Here is a 16,071-nt window from a genome sequence, read left to right on the forward strand (position 1 = left end):
AGCTTTCATGGGTGTCATATTCCTTCTCTTGTTCGAATTTCTCATTAGGGCAGCAGCAGAAGACCACAGCTTTATCGCACAGGCGTTAAATAGTGCAAATGTTGCGTCAGACTCTCGCAATATCATTTTTAAAATGGCTGCGCTCACGGAAACGTGATCGAACGTGAAACTGCGTAGTGTGATTCGGTCTGAAGAGCAACTTGTTTAGGTGTACGGTGGTAATGTCATGTCAGAAAAACAAGTGTGGGTTTGGTGCACTGATAAAGGCAGGACAGATCTGCAAACTGGTTCGATAAAGGCAGGACAGATCTGCAAACTGGTTCGATAAAGGCAGGACAGATCTGCAAACTGAATTGTTATGGTGCTTCAAGTGGGAGGTACCGGAACATCCCCCTTATAGCCCTAACCTGGCATCCTGTGATTTCCATCTCTTCGGACCATTGAAGAAGCATCTGAGTGGTAGGCGATTCCAAAGCGATAGGGAAGTTCAGCAAGCCGTCATGGCGTCTTGACACAGATTTCTTCTCTGCCGGCATCGATGCCTTGGTATATCGTTGGAATAAATGTTGGACAAGCATGATGACAATATATTGAAAAATAATATGTACCGGTATCAGTGCCATATTAATCTGTATCACTATATCTGCCTGTGAAATAAAATTTGTACAGGAAAGCTCTTGTTACCTTTCTTTTTGAATCACCCTCGTATTTGTTTCTTCGGTTAATAATTGCCTTTGCAATTATGCACGCGTTATTTAAAAAACATGATTTTGTAAGAATTTCTTAAAAACACCATCAAGCGAGGCAATTCGCTTGTGCCAGTAAATATAGGTGGCGTATGAGTCGACCAAAATGGCTGCCACAAAGGATACAGCGTGCTTGACAACGTACGAGAGTTACTTGTGTGTTGTCTTTTTAATAACTTTTCTCTCTGTAGTCAAAACGTTTTATCCGCATTTGTATCCGACATTAATCCTAGTTGATTTGGTAGTTGTTTAAGTGTGGCTGATCGAAAAAGATGTCTTACAGAAGGAGAAGAAATACCAAAACTGATAACTTCACATCTATCCAGCTCTTTCTCAGCAAACAATTTACTTCAGTTTCACCACAGCTAATTTTGCTGAGCTTAAAATTTTTTTATACAAATGTTTTCACTCTATCTAATACAGGCCATCGTCAGGTTTAATATTATAAATGTTCCAAAATGGAATGTACCATTTTCGAATATTTTACTTATTTAAAATTCAAAAAAATAATTTAACTTTAAAATAAATTGAAAGAAGTGTGTATATTAAATAAATAAATAAACAAATAAAACATAGAAAACAAAGCTAAGTAGAAAAAATGATATAAGGGTTTTTTAAATGTCATTATTTTTTCTATTATATATTTCCACGCTGTTAGAAGCGCGTTAGCATCCATAGCATTTAGGCAACGGTTTTTCATTTTACTTTTATAAATTTCCACCTTTTCCATCTCCAACGCAATGGGTGGAGAGTGCACTGTTTAAATGACTTTAGCCTCTTCCCATTTTACAATCGTTCCTTCAGTCTGTGCTATAATTGATAAAATTGTGTTGTGTCCTTTGTCAAAATTGTATGTATGTTCTCGCAGACGTACCACCAGGTTTCTTTTAATCACACCCATATAATCTTTTTCGATTCCTAACTGTTGATTTTCAAATGGAATTTTATATACCCAGCTTTACCTTCCTATTTTACGCTGTCTTTATCTTTCCGTAGCAAGCTACAGATATTAAATGCTCTTTTATAGATCATTCTCAATTTTTATAAGAAAAAGAGCATTTGATACAACGTACAAGGAAAGGAGCATTTGATCCATCCATTGCGTTGGAGATGGAAAAGGTGGAAATTTATAAAAGTAAAATGAAAAACCGTTGCCTAAATGCTATGGATGCTAATGCGTTTCCAACAGTGTGGAAATATATAATAGAAAAAAGAATGGCACTTAAAAACCCTTAAATCATTTCTTTCCACTTAGCTTTGTTTTCTGTTTTATTTGTTTATTTATTTATTTAATATACACGCTTCTTTCTATTTATTTTATTATTTTTTGAATTTTAAATATGTAAAATATTCGAAAACGGTACGTTTCATTTTCAAACATTTATAATATTAAACCTGACGATGGCCTGTACTAGATAGGGTGAACACTTTCTATTCTAACAAACTACTTTATACCCGTAGCAGCCACCATTATGTAGTTCGCGCTAATACCGCTAGGTGTCAGATTTATCGTTGGCACAAGCGAATAGTAAATGGTAAACGACGAAAAAAAATGGACTTCCCGGTGACGAACGTTTGAAGTACGACCACATCCTGACAAGTTTTTGGCAGTCAAGCAATAGGATTGGTATAACCTTTACACCATAGTGGACACTAACAGAATCTCTTAATCATAACTATCATTGGTTTGGCCGGGCCCACTATGGAGCGGCCGGTTGGTGAGAAATGGGACACGACGTATCTGGAACAGACTACGCCTAAAGAATTCTAGGTGTTACCCTTTCGGATTCGGTCCTGGGTCGCTCAGAGTTGTAAGCTGCATCTTGGTCACTTTGGTCATCCGGCAGGCTTTCTAGGAGACATGAAAACTGTAGAAATAATTTTCTTGCAGTCTAATTAAAATAATTTTTCCTTAATAAAAAGTTATATAAAAAATCTTTGAAATAATAATAAATGCATGAATTACACTTTTCAATCTGACCTCATTTTGAAAGTTAATTTATTTTTATTTTTCTTTAAAATACGCCCAACTTTTGCCATTTTCAAAAGTTTGTAGAGATTGACTGCTTTCTCAACGCGAGGCACCATGTATTAAGGTTATATGATCGGCCCAATTTCGCTCATTACAACCGAGCCTGAACCGAAATGGAATAAGCCATAATGCGTATGGGATAAAACTCCATATTTTAACTGCAGATTCTCCAGTAACACAGTAGCGCACCCACAGGGTGGCCAAGGAGCCTTGGCACCTCCAAAGAAAAATAAAAACAAATACTAGAAAATTTTCCAAAAATCTTTTCTTAATTAAAATCCATTTCTTTATTTATATTGTGTCGTGTCTCCTATTTCTGTACTACTTATTAATTAGCGATCATATGCGGTGGGAATTTCATTGATTTCGCATTAAAAATTGTTTATCCGTTCAAATCGGCTCCCCAAAATTAAATACCGAGTGCGCCACTGCATTACACATGGCCAAGACAGTTAGGAAGACGTCAGCCTACAAATCTGATGAACGCAGGATCAAATCAGGAATAGAAAAGCCCGAGAACTTTTTATAAGTAGCCTGTCTCGGATATGTAAAGCACTGTCCCTTACCACTCGTTCCCATTGTGAGTATGGTTTTTTTTTTTAAAACTCTTTCCTCTCTGTGGGCATCAAAAGGGTCTTTTTTAGCAAGCCCATTCTGGGTTGGCCAGGCCCGCAATAAAGCGGACAATGGTGAAAGACGGAACCTGGACATATACGGACGGACCAAACCTAAAAATTCCTGTTCTCCCGAAGCGGTAGGCTGTCATCCTAATCGCTAGTTTATCTGGCCAACCCTACAATGGGTTTAGAAAAAAGCCCTCTTAGTGTCTACAGGGCAGAAAAAACCAAAATTTAAAAAAAGCAAGCTGCCGTCTGATTTATAATTCTTTATAATTCCAAGAACCCGAACTTGAACACGAACTCGGATCCTGCAAATTGACGGATTAACAGCATTACTCGGCTATCTGACTATACGTATCACTAAAACTCCAACTGCACTTATTATAATACACCAAAATACTCCAAAAACCTTTAACATGCAGTTAAATTATCATAATTACCAAACGTTTTCGGTCAACTTTACAGACCTTCGTCAGGATCGAACAAAACATTTATTTCCTTGCAGTCTAAGATAATATTTCCCTAATGGAAAGTTATATAAAAAATCTTAAATCAACACCTTAATGCTTGTTGGTCATATAAAAAATCTTAAATCAACACCCAACAAGCATTAAGGTGTTGATTTAAGTTTTTTATTTAATTCTGCTGGGTACGAGTATGAATCAGTTATATAAAAAATCTTTAAAATAATAATAAATGCATGAATTACACTTCGAACAAAACATTCCAAAATAAATGTTTTGTTCGATCCTGACGAAGGTCAGTGAAGTTGACCGAAAACGTTTGGTAATTATGATAATTTAACTGCATGTTAAAAGATTTTGGAGTATTTTGGTGGACTATACGTATTGTATACACATTGTTCAGATTAACGAGAAAGAAATTTGGTTCTAATGGGCAAATTTTCAAATTTTATTCTGTTAAATATTCTATGTGCCGCTACATAAAAAGTGTAAACAGAAATTCGAATGAGCACCCAAATGGAAAGGGACACGCTTTTCTCAAAAAAAAAGAAAGAAAAGAAAAGAAAAAAACAATCTTAAATCCTCTCTAAGAATATTATAATTTCCCTAAACAAAAAAAAATAATATTAAATTAATTTAACAACAGAAATCACTCGTAAAATCGTAAAATTTCCAATAAAAATTTCAAAAGTCGAAATCATCCCAACAATTTTCCCTGACGAGAACGACGACAACCCACTTCAAAAAAAAAAAATCCCCACGCAGAGGGAAAAGACCCGGCCGATAGTATACGTCACGAAAACGCTTCCGTTATCGTCATTCGTAACGTGCGCAAGACGAAAGAACGAGCAAACGCGCGGCCACTCGATCACGTGACGAAGCAGGGCCGGTCGTTTAAAGATGGATGCCCGTCGAGACGACTTTAACCCCAAATGGCTGTCGAACATACGCCCCGGCTACTTCCACGACAACGCTGGGACGACGAGAGCGACGGAAACGAGTCGCAAAATCGCTTCGGGCCATCGCCACGCCGATACGACGTCATCGCCTCCTTCGTCGTCTGCATCCTCCAGGATCGATGGAGATAAAACGAAAACAAACAGCAGTTGCCACTCGGAAACCGATAATTCCGATAAAGTAAAGACTAAGCTCCTGTCTATGTGGAATAACATGAAGTATGGTAAGGATAGGTGTAAGATTTTAATCATCCTTATCATCATCATCATCATCGTCATCATCATCCCCGATAACTGGCACTGTTTATGTCTCCTCGTTGATAATCTCGAGCTGTCTGACACCGTTTCTGCATAAAATTGGGTCGAGTAATTAGCTAACGTCGATTGTATCCGATCGTCTAAAATTCCACCTGGAATTTGACCCGCTTAGCTTACTGGTTACGATTTAAATCGTCATTCTTGAGTGGATGATTATGACGATGACGGAGCATTAATTTAATGAGACGACGTCGACTGGGCGTAGTTCTCTGCGGAGACCCCACCGGGAGTCGCGACTCTGTAAATTGCTTGTTTTGTAAGCATTTCCGATAAATTCTGCTCTCTCGTATTGAAAATTTAACACTTTGCTTTGGGAGAGCAGTTTATCGAGTTGCAATACTTAACGAGAATTTGTATTTATATTACGGTCATCTGTTCGGACTGTTGGATCTGCATTCAATGGGTCAGAAATGTTATGCTTCGGATACATCGAGGGTTTTGTTTCGAGGGCCTCGGTCTGTTGGGGAATCGTTGACGCCCATGAAACAAACCATGATATTTTTGAGCCGGCAAATTGTCCCCCTTCCAAGAAATATATATTTCTATTTTATATTGTACGACGAAAATTAGGAGTAAAATGAGTACGCCGTAGCAATAAGTACACTTTATATCGACTCAAAACCCAATGATAAGTTTTTCTTACTAGTCTGCCCAATCCTTGACAGTGGCACGTTATCCTATGAGCAAACGGGGCAGTCGCTTTGGAGTCCCCCCGTCCAAAACCAATCTTTTATAATGAAATATTTCCCCTAAAACATTCAAAGAAAAATGTCTGAAGCCAACGTTGTACGTGAGGTCTAATTCAAATTTGCCCGGCCCCCAAAAGCAGTAATATGCCACCATCTCCCAACATATATACGGATTGATTCCGATGCTCCGTTTCGCACCTGAATAAAGAATTATATTTTAAGTCTGCTCTGTGTATTAGATATTTGCCAAATACCGAGCAAATGTTTAGCCAATATAGAGTGATGCAGACGATTTACTTGCAACCAAAATTCGGTACTTGTAGTTTCTCACTTCCAGTTGGTATATTCTGCCGAATCGAAGGGGACAAATAGGCAATTATTCGGCAAATATCAAACATGTGGAATGTCTCTATCTCAAGTAAATATAGTTCTGCAAAAAGTTTCCTAAGTTTTAAACTTTGGCATCCAAAGCACAACTTAGAAATGACGTAGGTTTTGCATCAGATGATATGACATTTGGAGAGATTTAATTTTTAATCTGTAAATTAAAAAATTTACATACAAAATTACAAAATGCCAAACAAATTTGCAGTTTCAATCAAGACAACAAAATTTACTTTAGATAGTGTTGAACTTGCCAAATGTTAAAAAAAAGTTTGGATTGAATTTCCGCAGTTTGTAATATGTGGAACATAAATTAACATTTCAATACATTGTCGTGTGTTGCATCAAGTAAATCAATGCATTGCATTACACACAGCTACATGTTTTGTAACATTAATTAGTCATTTGAAGCAATATTTTTGTTGATATTTAAAATATTTGCATAAATAATGAAAATATGAAATTAGGTGTTTAGAAAACAGTTAACTGCTTGTGTTTTCTCTGTTATATATATATAAAACAAATAATTAAAAAATCTAGTTTGATGCAAATAAAAATATACTTTCTAAATTTCTAGAGGTAGAGCATGAGATAATCTCTTTCTAAATATTGCAATCGGGAGATTTCATTAGACGATGACTTTTATGGATGACGAAGCTGTTTCTCTTGCTTTATTGTATTTTTTTTAAGTTACATTCTTGATCTATTTTTTTTCTGTCTACCAGAGTATAACAGGGTTCTGTTATTTTTATATAGCTTATGTGACTCAAATGTTATGTGGTTCTATATAATACTTATGTTAATTCGTGAGGACAAAAGTATGCAATTGGGAATTAAAGAATGGTTTTGAAGTAATGTAAAAGTTCAACAAGATAATTGAGTAGTGAGGACAGTGTTTAATACATTCAGATCAAATTGCACACAAAATTTTGTGGGATATGAACTGACACAAACTCCTGATCTGATCAATAAGCAAATACCTTTACTGTGTGGTACAAATGCAGCTCTGAATGAGGCAGTTGGGACTTTAGTGCCGTAGAACATGCACATAGGAATAAAAATGTCAAAGGTCTACTTGCGAGATATAGCCCCCAAAATTGTTCCATCTAGAATTTCAGACCCTCAAACACAGAATAAAATTTTAAAATGTAACAAATTCCAGAACTATTTCTTAAAAAAATGCTAAAAGTCAACTATTTTCCATTTTACTAGAGACTGCTAAAAGCTCATGAAACATGAGAAATGCCATTGCACTGACTACTTCCGGGGCAATTGGCATCATGCTGCAGCTCCATTAAGCATATCACATGTTTAACAAACCCGAAAACTCTGGAGGCAAATATCTCACAATCAGAGAGATTATTCCTTTTGACAATTATATATTTCAATACTGTATTATTTGAAATCTGTTGGGGTTCTATAATCAGTTCTGTAATTGGATATTGGGGATTTTTTTGCACTTTTGTACCAAATATCCTACAAAAACTTTACCAAACAAGTTTTGATAGGTTTAAATGATCATATTTTAAATTCAAAGCTGTTTAATGTTTATTTTTGTCACTTTATTGTATAATTTTGTTTGACCAGGTTGGACAGTCAAGGTTAAAACTAACTTCAGCTACGAATCACCTATTTGGTTGCTGGGAAAATGTTATCATAAAAAACTTCAAGGTTAGTAAATGTACAGTTGTTATAATATCCAATCACAAATTGAAATAATTTGCTGTATGTTTTAGTTTGCAGTTGATAACAGTTATATATGGCATACTTTTTCTATCTTTCAGGACAAGAAAGTGACTTTGCTACTAGAAACACAAGTATGGAGTTGTTTAAACAAGATTTCTCCAGTAGAATATGGTTCACTTACAGACGCGAATTCCCCACCTTAGCCGGATCTAACCTGACGACGGACTGCGGATGGGGATGCATGCTTCGAAGCGGACAGATGCTCTTGGCACAGGCTCTGGTTTGCCACTTTTTGGGACGAGGTATTATTTTTTTATTCCATTAATATGAATAATTAATTACCAACTACAAATTCAAAGTTTCTTTGTGGAATAGAGTGGAAATGGAACACTTCTCAAACACCCATGAACGAAGTGTACCACAGAATGATCATTAAGTGGTTTGCGGACCATCCGTGTTCTAGTAGTCCATTTTCTGTACATAAATTGGTATCGCTTGGCGAAAACTCTGGAAAGAAAGCTGGAGAGTGGTATGGTCCAGCAAGCGTAGCATACATTCTGAAGTGAGTCTTTGGCATCGAGATGCATAAATTTTCCATGCCTTTACTAATAAAATTTAATTACAATATTCTAGGCAAGCAGTTGAAAATGCTGCAAAAGAAATACCATTATTGGATAGTATATGCATCTATGTTGCACAAGATTGCACAAGTAAAACTTCAGTTAATTTTATTATATCAACAGAAAGAAATTGCAATAACAGTTAATGATTATTTTTGCCTTTTTTTAGTTTATAAACAAGATGTCTTTGATCTGTGCACGGCCTTACAGAAGAAGCGGAGCTTCTGCGACAACAGTTTATCGGATGATAAGCAAAATCTTTCAAATAAAAGTTGTTGCTGTGATATTAGACACAATTCTTCTGAAACAAAAATGAATTTTGCAGCTAATCAATCACAAAGTTCATCCATAAAAGTAAATGTACATCATTCAAATGGTGTACATAATGAAAAAGACACTAAAGAATTGGGACAGGATGATCTTGCAGATAATATTCAGCAAGTGTACAAACAGTTATCTGATAGTTATTGTATCAGTCCTTCTATGTTCACTGATAACATGAGAAATACATTTTCTGTATTTGGGAAACAGGATAAACACACAATTAATAATATTAATCATTCTTTGGAATCAAACAAAGAAGAAAATACCAATGTAACAACAGAGCAAACGTCTGTATTTTGTGATTATGCAAAAAACTGTGAAAGGACAAACATGGAAGACATTGCCAAAAGTGAAAGTTGTTCAGCCTTTTTCAATTATGTAAATAATTTGGAACCGTTAGATACAAAAAATGTAAGGCAAAAAAGAAATAGCTGTAGTGAAAGGAGGTCATTTTTGCTACGTTCTGCATCCGTCCCTCCGCCTTCATCCGAAGAAACTAATTGTTCATCTACACAAGAAGAAAGCAATGGTGAATGCAATACAGAGTCTGTAGATTTTCTATGTAGTAGCAGCAGTTCTAACAGCGAACACTGTTCGAGATGGAAGAGTACAATTATTCTCGTACCCGTAAGGCTCGGAGGCGAGATCCTAAATCGCAGCTATATTCCACGGGTCAGAGACATGTTAACTCAGGAACACTGCATAGGGATTATTGGCGGCCGTCCAAGGCACTCACTTTACTTCATCGGATGGCAAGGTAATATTTTAGAACTTCTAATTAGTGTTTTATATTATTTTTGACATTTTAATTTATGTTTTTATTTCTCAGATGATAAATTAATCTACTTAGATCCACACTATTGTCAAGAAGTAGTAGATTTTTGCATCACAGACTTCCCGTTACAGGTATCATATAATATTTACTGTAATTTATTTGTTTGAATTAATAAGAATCTCCTCAAAACCTTTGTATGCTGAAAAATTTCCATCTAATTTAATAGTTGTTTCTATGCGTGTTCTTACAAGGGGAACCCAGGAGGTTGTCATCACCAATTTTGACAAAATTTCAAAGAAATATTTTCAAAAACGTTAACAACAGCTGGTGGAAAACAAACTTTATTAAAACAAAATGTAAAGATTGTGCAAATGAAGTAGCAAAAGATACATTGTGCACCAAACTATTATGTTTTAACTGTTTGTATGATAAATACCACTCAAAATGTTGTCAATTCTTATGAAACAGTAATTGTAAGTATTTATTGCATGTATATTTTTTGTGCCAAAAACTTTAAATTAGTAATGCTCTTGATGCATCACCTTAACTAATCATGCCATGCCATTAACACAAGTGGCACTTCTATATAGGTATTAATAGTTCTAGAAAAACTTTAATTGTGATTTTCTCAAGAATGCCTGAATGGTGGGTCCTGCAGCTTTGGTAGAGTTTCAGTATGAGTAAATACTACACACCCACAAAATTTCATCAAAATCACTGATTACAACCTCCTGGATCCCCCTTGTTAATATCTATTTCTTTTTTAACATTGTTATTAAAAACAACACAACTCAATTTTTATAACAATGTATGAAAATATCTAATAATAAATTTATGTTTGTTACCTTCTGCGTAGTTTTACAAAGCATAAAAGAACCAACATGTTTACTGCAAAGAAATAGAATTATACACCTAATATATTGCTTATTACATAACACACATAACCACATATTAAAGTGCATAAACCACAATTTTTCTCCTTACAATGTGATTGGCCAGCAAGAGAGGTATGAGAAGCACCGTCTCAATCCAAATTACCCATGTTAAATTAGGGGATCAGATCAAATTAGAAACTGTATTGAGATGATAGGCCAATATCTTACAATGTAACCATTTGGCTGATTATACAGGATATCTGAAAAGTTACTGTGCAGTGAGAAATTTGTATATTTACATTGTGTATACACAAAGGTCATACTCAAATATTTGCTATATAGTAAAATAATTATGAATTACTAATATATTTGACCCAAGAGGCAGGTGTTAGGCACCATCTCATAATAAATTTAATAATTATAATTTAACTAAATAATTTTAGATTAAACTGGAAGAAAAGAATCGACCCCGAGTGGGACTTGAACCAGCAACTGCTGCCTGACTGATGTAACACAGCACTTGTTATTAATTTATAGTAAAATATTTGAGTATGGCCTTTGTTTTGTCATATTTATTTAGATTTTATTATTTTAAACAATTATCAAATTATATGCCATTATCATATAAGAGTTAAGGATGAAATATCATTTTAATAGCTTGCCTGCCTTAAAAAGTTGCTATTTTGTTAATTATGTCTCAGAGAAATTTTGGAGGAGCTGCAGAAAGAACTTCTAGATAAAAAGTTTACACCTTAAATTACTCCAGCAATCTATATTTGATGAACAAAAATGTTTTCATCCTAGTTGATAGGTCTGCATTAGTTATCAAATGCACTGTACAATAGTTATCAAACATACAAATATTTAACTGATAAAGACCTATCAACTAGGTCAAAACCTTTTGCATTCATTAAATATAGATATTTGGAGAGTTTTAAAAGGTAACTTTTTTATCTATTATGTTTAATTATAAAATACAAATTTAAATAAATTTATATTTATATAATGAAGCATTTTGATTTACAGTGGGTGATCAGTTAATGAACATAATCCATTCCAAGACTTTGTTCACTATCCAAATTGTTTGTTAACCGATTATCGATTTACCATAGGTTTTTATGGGGAATTTGATTAATTCATTCTGGAGATCCCAAAGGATAAAAAATATATACTTTCTTACTAGGTTTATTTATATGTAATAATAAAAGTACATATATACACAGTCTTGCATTTTTATTAGTCATGTTTTTTTCCGTTTGTGGGGGTTAAAGAATCAGTGTAATGTTGATTGCTTTTCTCTCTTCTTCAGGATTTTTCAGAAGTAATTAATAGCATTGTAATTGTAGAGATTGCAAGCCTATTAACCTCACCTTGGTTTGGATGCCATTCCAAGACCATTTACCATTGTTCTGACCCTCCCACTTCAAAAGGTCTTTAATAGCAGATATTGGCGTTAATCCTCTTTTTCAGAAGAAAACATATCTCGTCAAGTTTCTTGGTGTTCTTCATTCAAGAGTTCTTGGCATTCTTCTGTCGTCAGATCCATTTCAGGTTCTTTATTTCTCAGATGTGATTTTTGTTACTTCTTTACCTGCTTGAGTCTTCTTGATTATACTGTATCTTTCTTAGATAAGTGGTGCGACCTACTGTACACCTGTATAAGCTACACTGCACAGCAATGTCAGATATCTTCTGCCCACTCTCTGCTTTTGCTATTATACTCTCACCTTTCGAAAATAAAAACTGACGCAAAACTTAACAAGTCTCGCAAATACTATAAAAGAATTGTTTCTGTCAGGAAAATAAAAGGCTAGAATTACAAGGGAGAGTTTCAAAGTTCAGAGGAATACTATCCGATATACCGGGTTGAGCGTCAATGTCGATGTCTACGCACTTCGAAAACTTTCGAATTGTTGCCTGAAGACAAGGGAAGACCAATTAGTATTCATTATTTTATGTCGCTTCTTCTTGTGTCTGTTCTGTGAGGTGTTCGTTGTCCGAACATAAAAATCTTTCATGAAAGTGTTCGTTATCCGATTTGTTCGTTAACCAATCACCCACTGTATGTCATAAATTTCTAGTAATTTTTAACTTGCTTAGTAAACAATACAAAGTAGTAATAAGAATTTTAAGAATAAGAATTTTTATAGTAAAAGCCATTTTCATCCTGAAATATAAATTTGACTATTGATTTTCTAATCCTACAAAAGTTATATTGAAGCAGTATTATCATCACAGATAACAGAAAAATGCAGATTAATGGTATGCATTATTAACTTTGATAATTAATAGATAGAAATAATGAATTACACATATTTAAAATAAAGCAAACAATGCATGCCACTTATATTTTTCTGCTAACTAATTACATAACTCACATAACCACAGTGTCCAAACTGGCTCGCAAGCCACATATGGCTCTTCTAGATCCTTATTGCAGCTCTTATATACTTATACAATTTCTCCTTACAAACTCAGTACATACAAAAATATTTTTGTAAATAGTATGTGTAAGTTCTCCATTACAAAGTGTATTATACAATGGTTGTAACTTGCAACTTAATCTCAAACAGGTACCTGAATGCTTAGGTATGGTACATTCATAAAGTCAAAGGAGTTAAACGATTGCTTATCTAATCATAAAATACCATAAAGTAACAGTGATAACTATAGTATTTTAACTATGCATATAATATAAACAGATGATATAGCTCTCATGTATTTCTAATAGGTAGTATATGGTTCCTATCATGACAATTTTGGCCACTTGACATATAAAAATGAAGCTACCAGGTTCATTAGATCATTACTTCCTATTGGATAATATAACATTACATGGTCACTATGGAAAGATTTTTTTTAAAATTTGTTATAGAAGTGACATGATGTGACTATCTTTTTTTAAAGTTTAAATTTAATTAAGTAAGTTTAAAATACACCATTTGCCAAAATATTTAAAAATGCAACTTAAGGAAAATTCTGTCATCAAGCATGAACTAAATCAGGTGGGTGACATCACTGATCCAAAATCAATAGAATGTTTATTCTATAGTTAATATTTCTGCAAAAAAGTAGTCTATTCTTTCCGTCAGAATGTAAAATGAATGTAACCAAAATTTCATATGTATTGGACAAAAATTGCAAAAGTTATAAGGAATTCACACACACACACACACACACACACACACACACACACACACACACGACAGCTTTTATAATTCTATAATAATATTGGCAAATTTTTAAAAAAGATCCACTCATAACTTACAGCAATTTGTAAAGTTTAAGACCTGATTTTGATTTTAAAAGCTAGTTTTACAATAATTGTTAGAGTTAAATGAATCTTAATTATTCATTTCTCATTATATGTAAAGTATGTTAAAGTATGTACAATATTGTAAATATATGTTAGAATCGATCAAATCTACTGTCATTTTAAATTACTATAATAATGTTATTATCCAACAAGTGTGCAACATACGTCAGTCAATAGAGTGAATTTCCAAGTTTCATCTTTTTGTCTGCTATCTCATGGATGTGCCATAAACAAAAATGGCCACAACAGAGAAGACATTTTTTTGTTCTGCAGTCCACAAAGTTGGAATCGGTCATCAGTGTGTAATAAGAATGTTTGCCTTATATGACAAATCACTTTGAAATTGTCTACAAAACTCAAAGAAATCAAGTGATCCACCATATAAGGCAAACATTCTTGTTTATAGCACTTCCCAGAGGTAGTAGACGACGAGACATTTGAATGAAGACAATTCAAAGCTCTGACGATTGCTCCATCAATTAATGTACACCACATACTTCTCGGATAATAATTAACGTAATTACATTAATTTAAAATGGTAACATTCTTTTTTGGATGACCATTTTTGTCCACACTCTAATTCATCCTATGCTTTTTCTTACCCATTTTTTTCACTCTATCTTGTTTATCGTTGCTTTCGGTAACACGGCTGTGCCACCCACATTTTCAGCTGACTGGCCGATAGCCATCTGCTAAGTCAAAGTAACTTGTGCAACAAGTATAGCTATTCGGATTAGCAACAAGGTTAAATTTATTCTGCAGTCTAACTGTGCAACTGACCCTCAGTTTCTGTTAGTATTAAAATATCTGAAGTAGAATAATATTATTTGCTTGTATTATATGTGGAAAGAAAAATATTTTAGTATACTCGCCAAATAATTGATATTTTGTCTTGTGATGGATGAAAACGTTAGTTTAAATCAAGGATTTTTGATTTTGTTGGTTGTTTGGTGTGTTGTGTAACTCCGCTTAATGCCACCATAATTTAATGTGGATAACTTGTAGATTATCTGTGTATTAACATCAATTCGAGGGAGCCTGTGACAAGTGTATTATAAAGTGCTAGTAAAAACTCAGTAAACAGCTTTTTTCTTTGTCTAGAATTGTTAAGAGCATCTTTAGAAAACATGAATAATCATTTCTACACTTACAGCACACAAAAGGATGTTTTAGGTGTTGTTCTGCCAATACAAGTTTTCTTGAAACCACCCGACACACACAGCTCACCTTCAGTTTCTTTGCCTTCAAAATATGCTCCAATTATTATTAGTGGAGACTCCTACTCAAGACAGTTCTGAATAATTTTGGTGCCCGAGGCAAACCTATGAACAGCGTCAAACTATTTATATTTCTACAAATATCACAATGTCATTTAGTATGCCTTCCAGTTTAGCATCTAAGGCCTCGCCATCTCATCTATCAGCATGGCCCTACTCCTATTCAAACTTGTATCCCGAAAGCTGATTTATTGTAAAATTTAATCATGTGCTGAAAGCAAAGTATTAAATAGACGAAATACTTAAGCAACAAATTTTCATTAAAATTAGCATAATTTTAATTTAGTATATTAAAGATTTGCTCCACCACCTGTCTGATTTTTACGTGTCAATTTCTTTTTCCAGTCTTTTCACTGTACCGCACCTCGAAAGATGACTTGCACTAGGATGGATCCAAGCTGCACCATTGGATTTTACTGCAAAACGAAAAAAGATTTCCTGAATTTTACCAAAGCCATCAACCAGGTAATTAAATTCTGAAATATGTAAATTTCATCCATTCAAATGCATGAATACATAATTTAATCAAAATAGATTCTTGCACCTTACAAGCAAAAAGGCGATTATCCGATCTTCACCGTCCAAGAAGGCAAATGTTCCATATCCGTGCCGGAGAGAGACGTCGTTGCCAGGGAACGGACGGAATCACTGGACCAGCCATGGAACTTTGAAGACGATCTCGACACGATAGACATCAATAACGAAGACTTTGTGGTTATCTAACCTTGCATTATGGCTTACGTAAGTTTGTATAAAGCTATTTTTAAAATCGTAAAGCGAGGAAACATTTTAAGACCAACTGTAGATAATGTATTTAAATTTACAAAGCGACGTTTTATGTACAGTTTCTAGTAATAACATCAAATATGTTTAGTGTTAACTGTTATCTGAGATATTTAAATTTGTATATGGAGTTGCAATTGTTGGTAATTTTTAAGAAGAGAAAAACTTTGACTTATGACACTTTTGTGTGTAATTATTTCTGTTTT

At 34.2% G+C, this 16,071-nt stretch overlaps 2 protein-coding genes across 3 annotated transcripts in view; one reads left to right on the top strand and one right to left on the bottom strand.

Moving 5' to 3' along the window:
- Positions 1-16,071, bottom strand: part of LOC136969072 (ubiquitin carboxyl-terminal hydrolase MINDY-2-like) — a 114,670-nt gene that overhangs the window by 24,086 nt on the left and 74,513 nt on the right. The window lies entirely within an intron of this gene.
- On the top strand, positions 4,630-16,041 carry Atg4b (Autophagy-related 4b). 2 transcript variants are annotated; one of them, XM_067263159.1, is made up of 9 exons: positions 4,632-5,042; positions 7,797-7,880; positions 7,994-8,197; positions 8,271-8,457; positions 8,529-8,605; positions 8,685-9,596; positions 9,669-9,745; positions 15,428-15,547; positions 15,617-16,041. In XM_067263159.1, exons 1-9 carry the CDS (start codon positions 4,763-4,765, stop codon positions 15,803-15,805), a joined length of 2,130 nt encoding a protein of 709 aa, XP_067119260.1. In that variant the 5' UTR covers positions 4,632-4,762; the 3' UTR covers positions 15,806-16,041. The 2 variants fall into 2 exon arrangements, with proteins under 2 accessions (XP_067119261.1, XP_067119260.1); XM_067263160.1 differs by lacking the exons at positions 8,271-8,457; positions 8,529-8,605 and having other exon boundaries at positions 4,630-5,042.

This window comes from Centruroides vittatus, unplaced genomic scaffold (assembly GCF_030686945.1).
Source record: "Centruroides vittatus isolate TY-2023 unplaced genomic scaffold, ASM3068694v2 contig_17, whole genome shotgun sequence".
Classification (NCBI taxonomy): Eukaryota; Metazoa; Arthropoda; class Arachnida; order Scorpiones; family Buthidae; genus Centruroides; species Centruroides vittatus.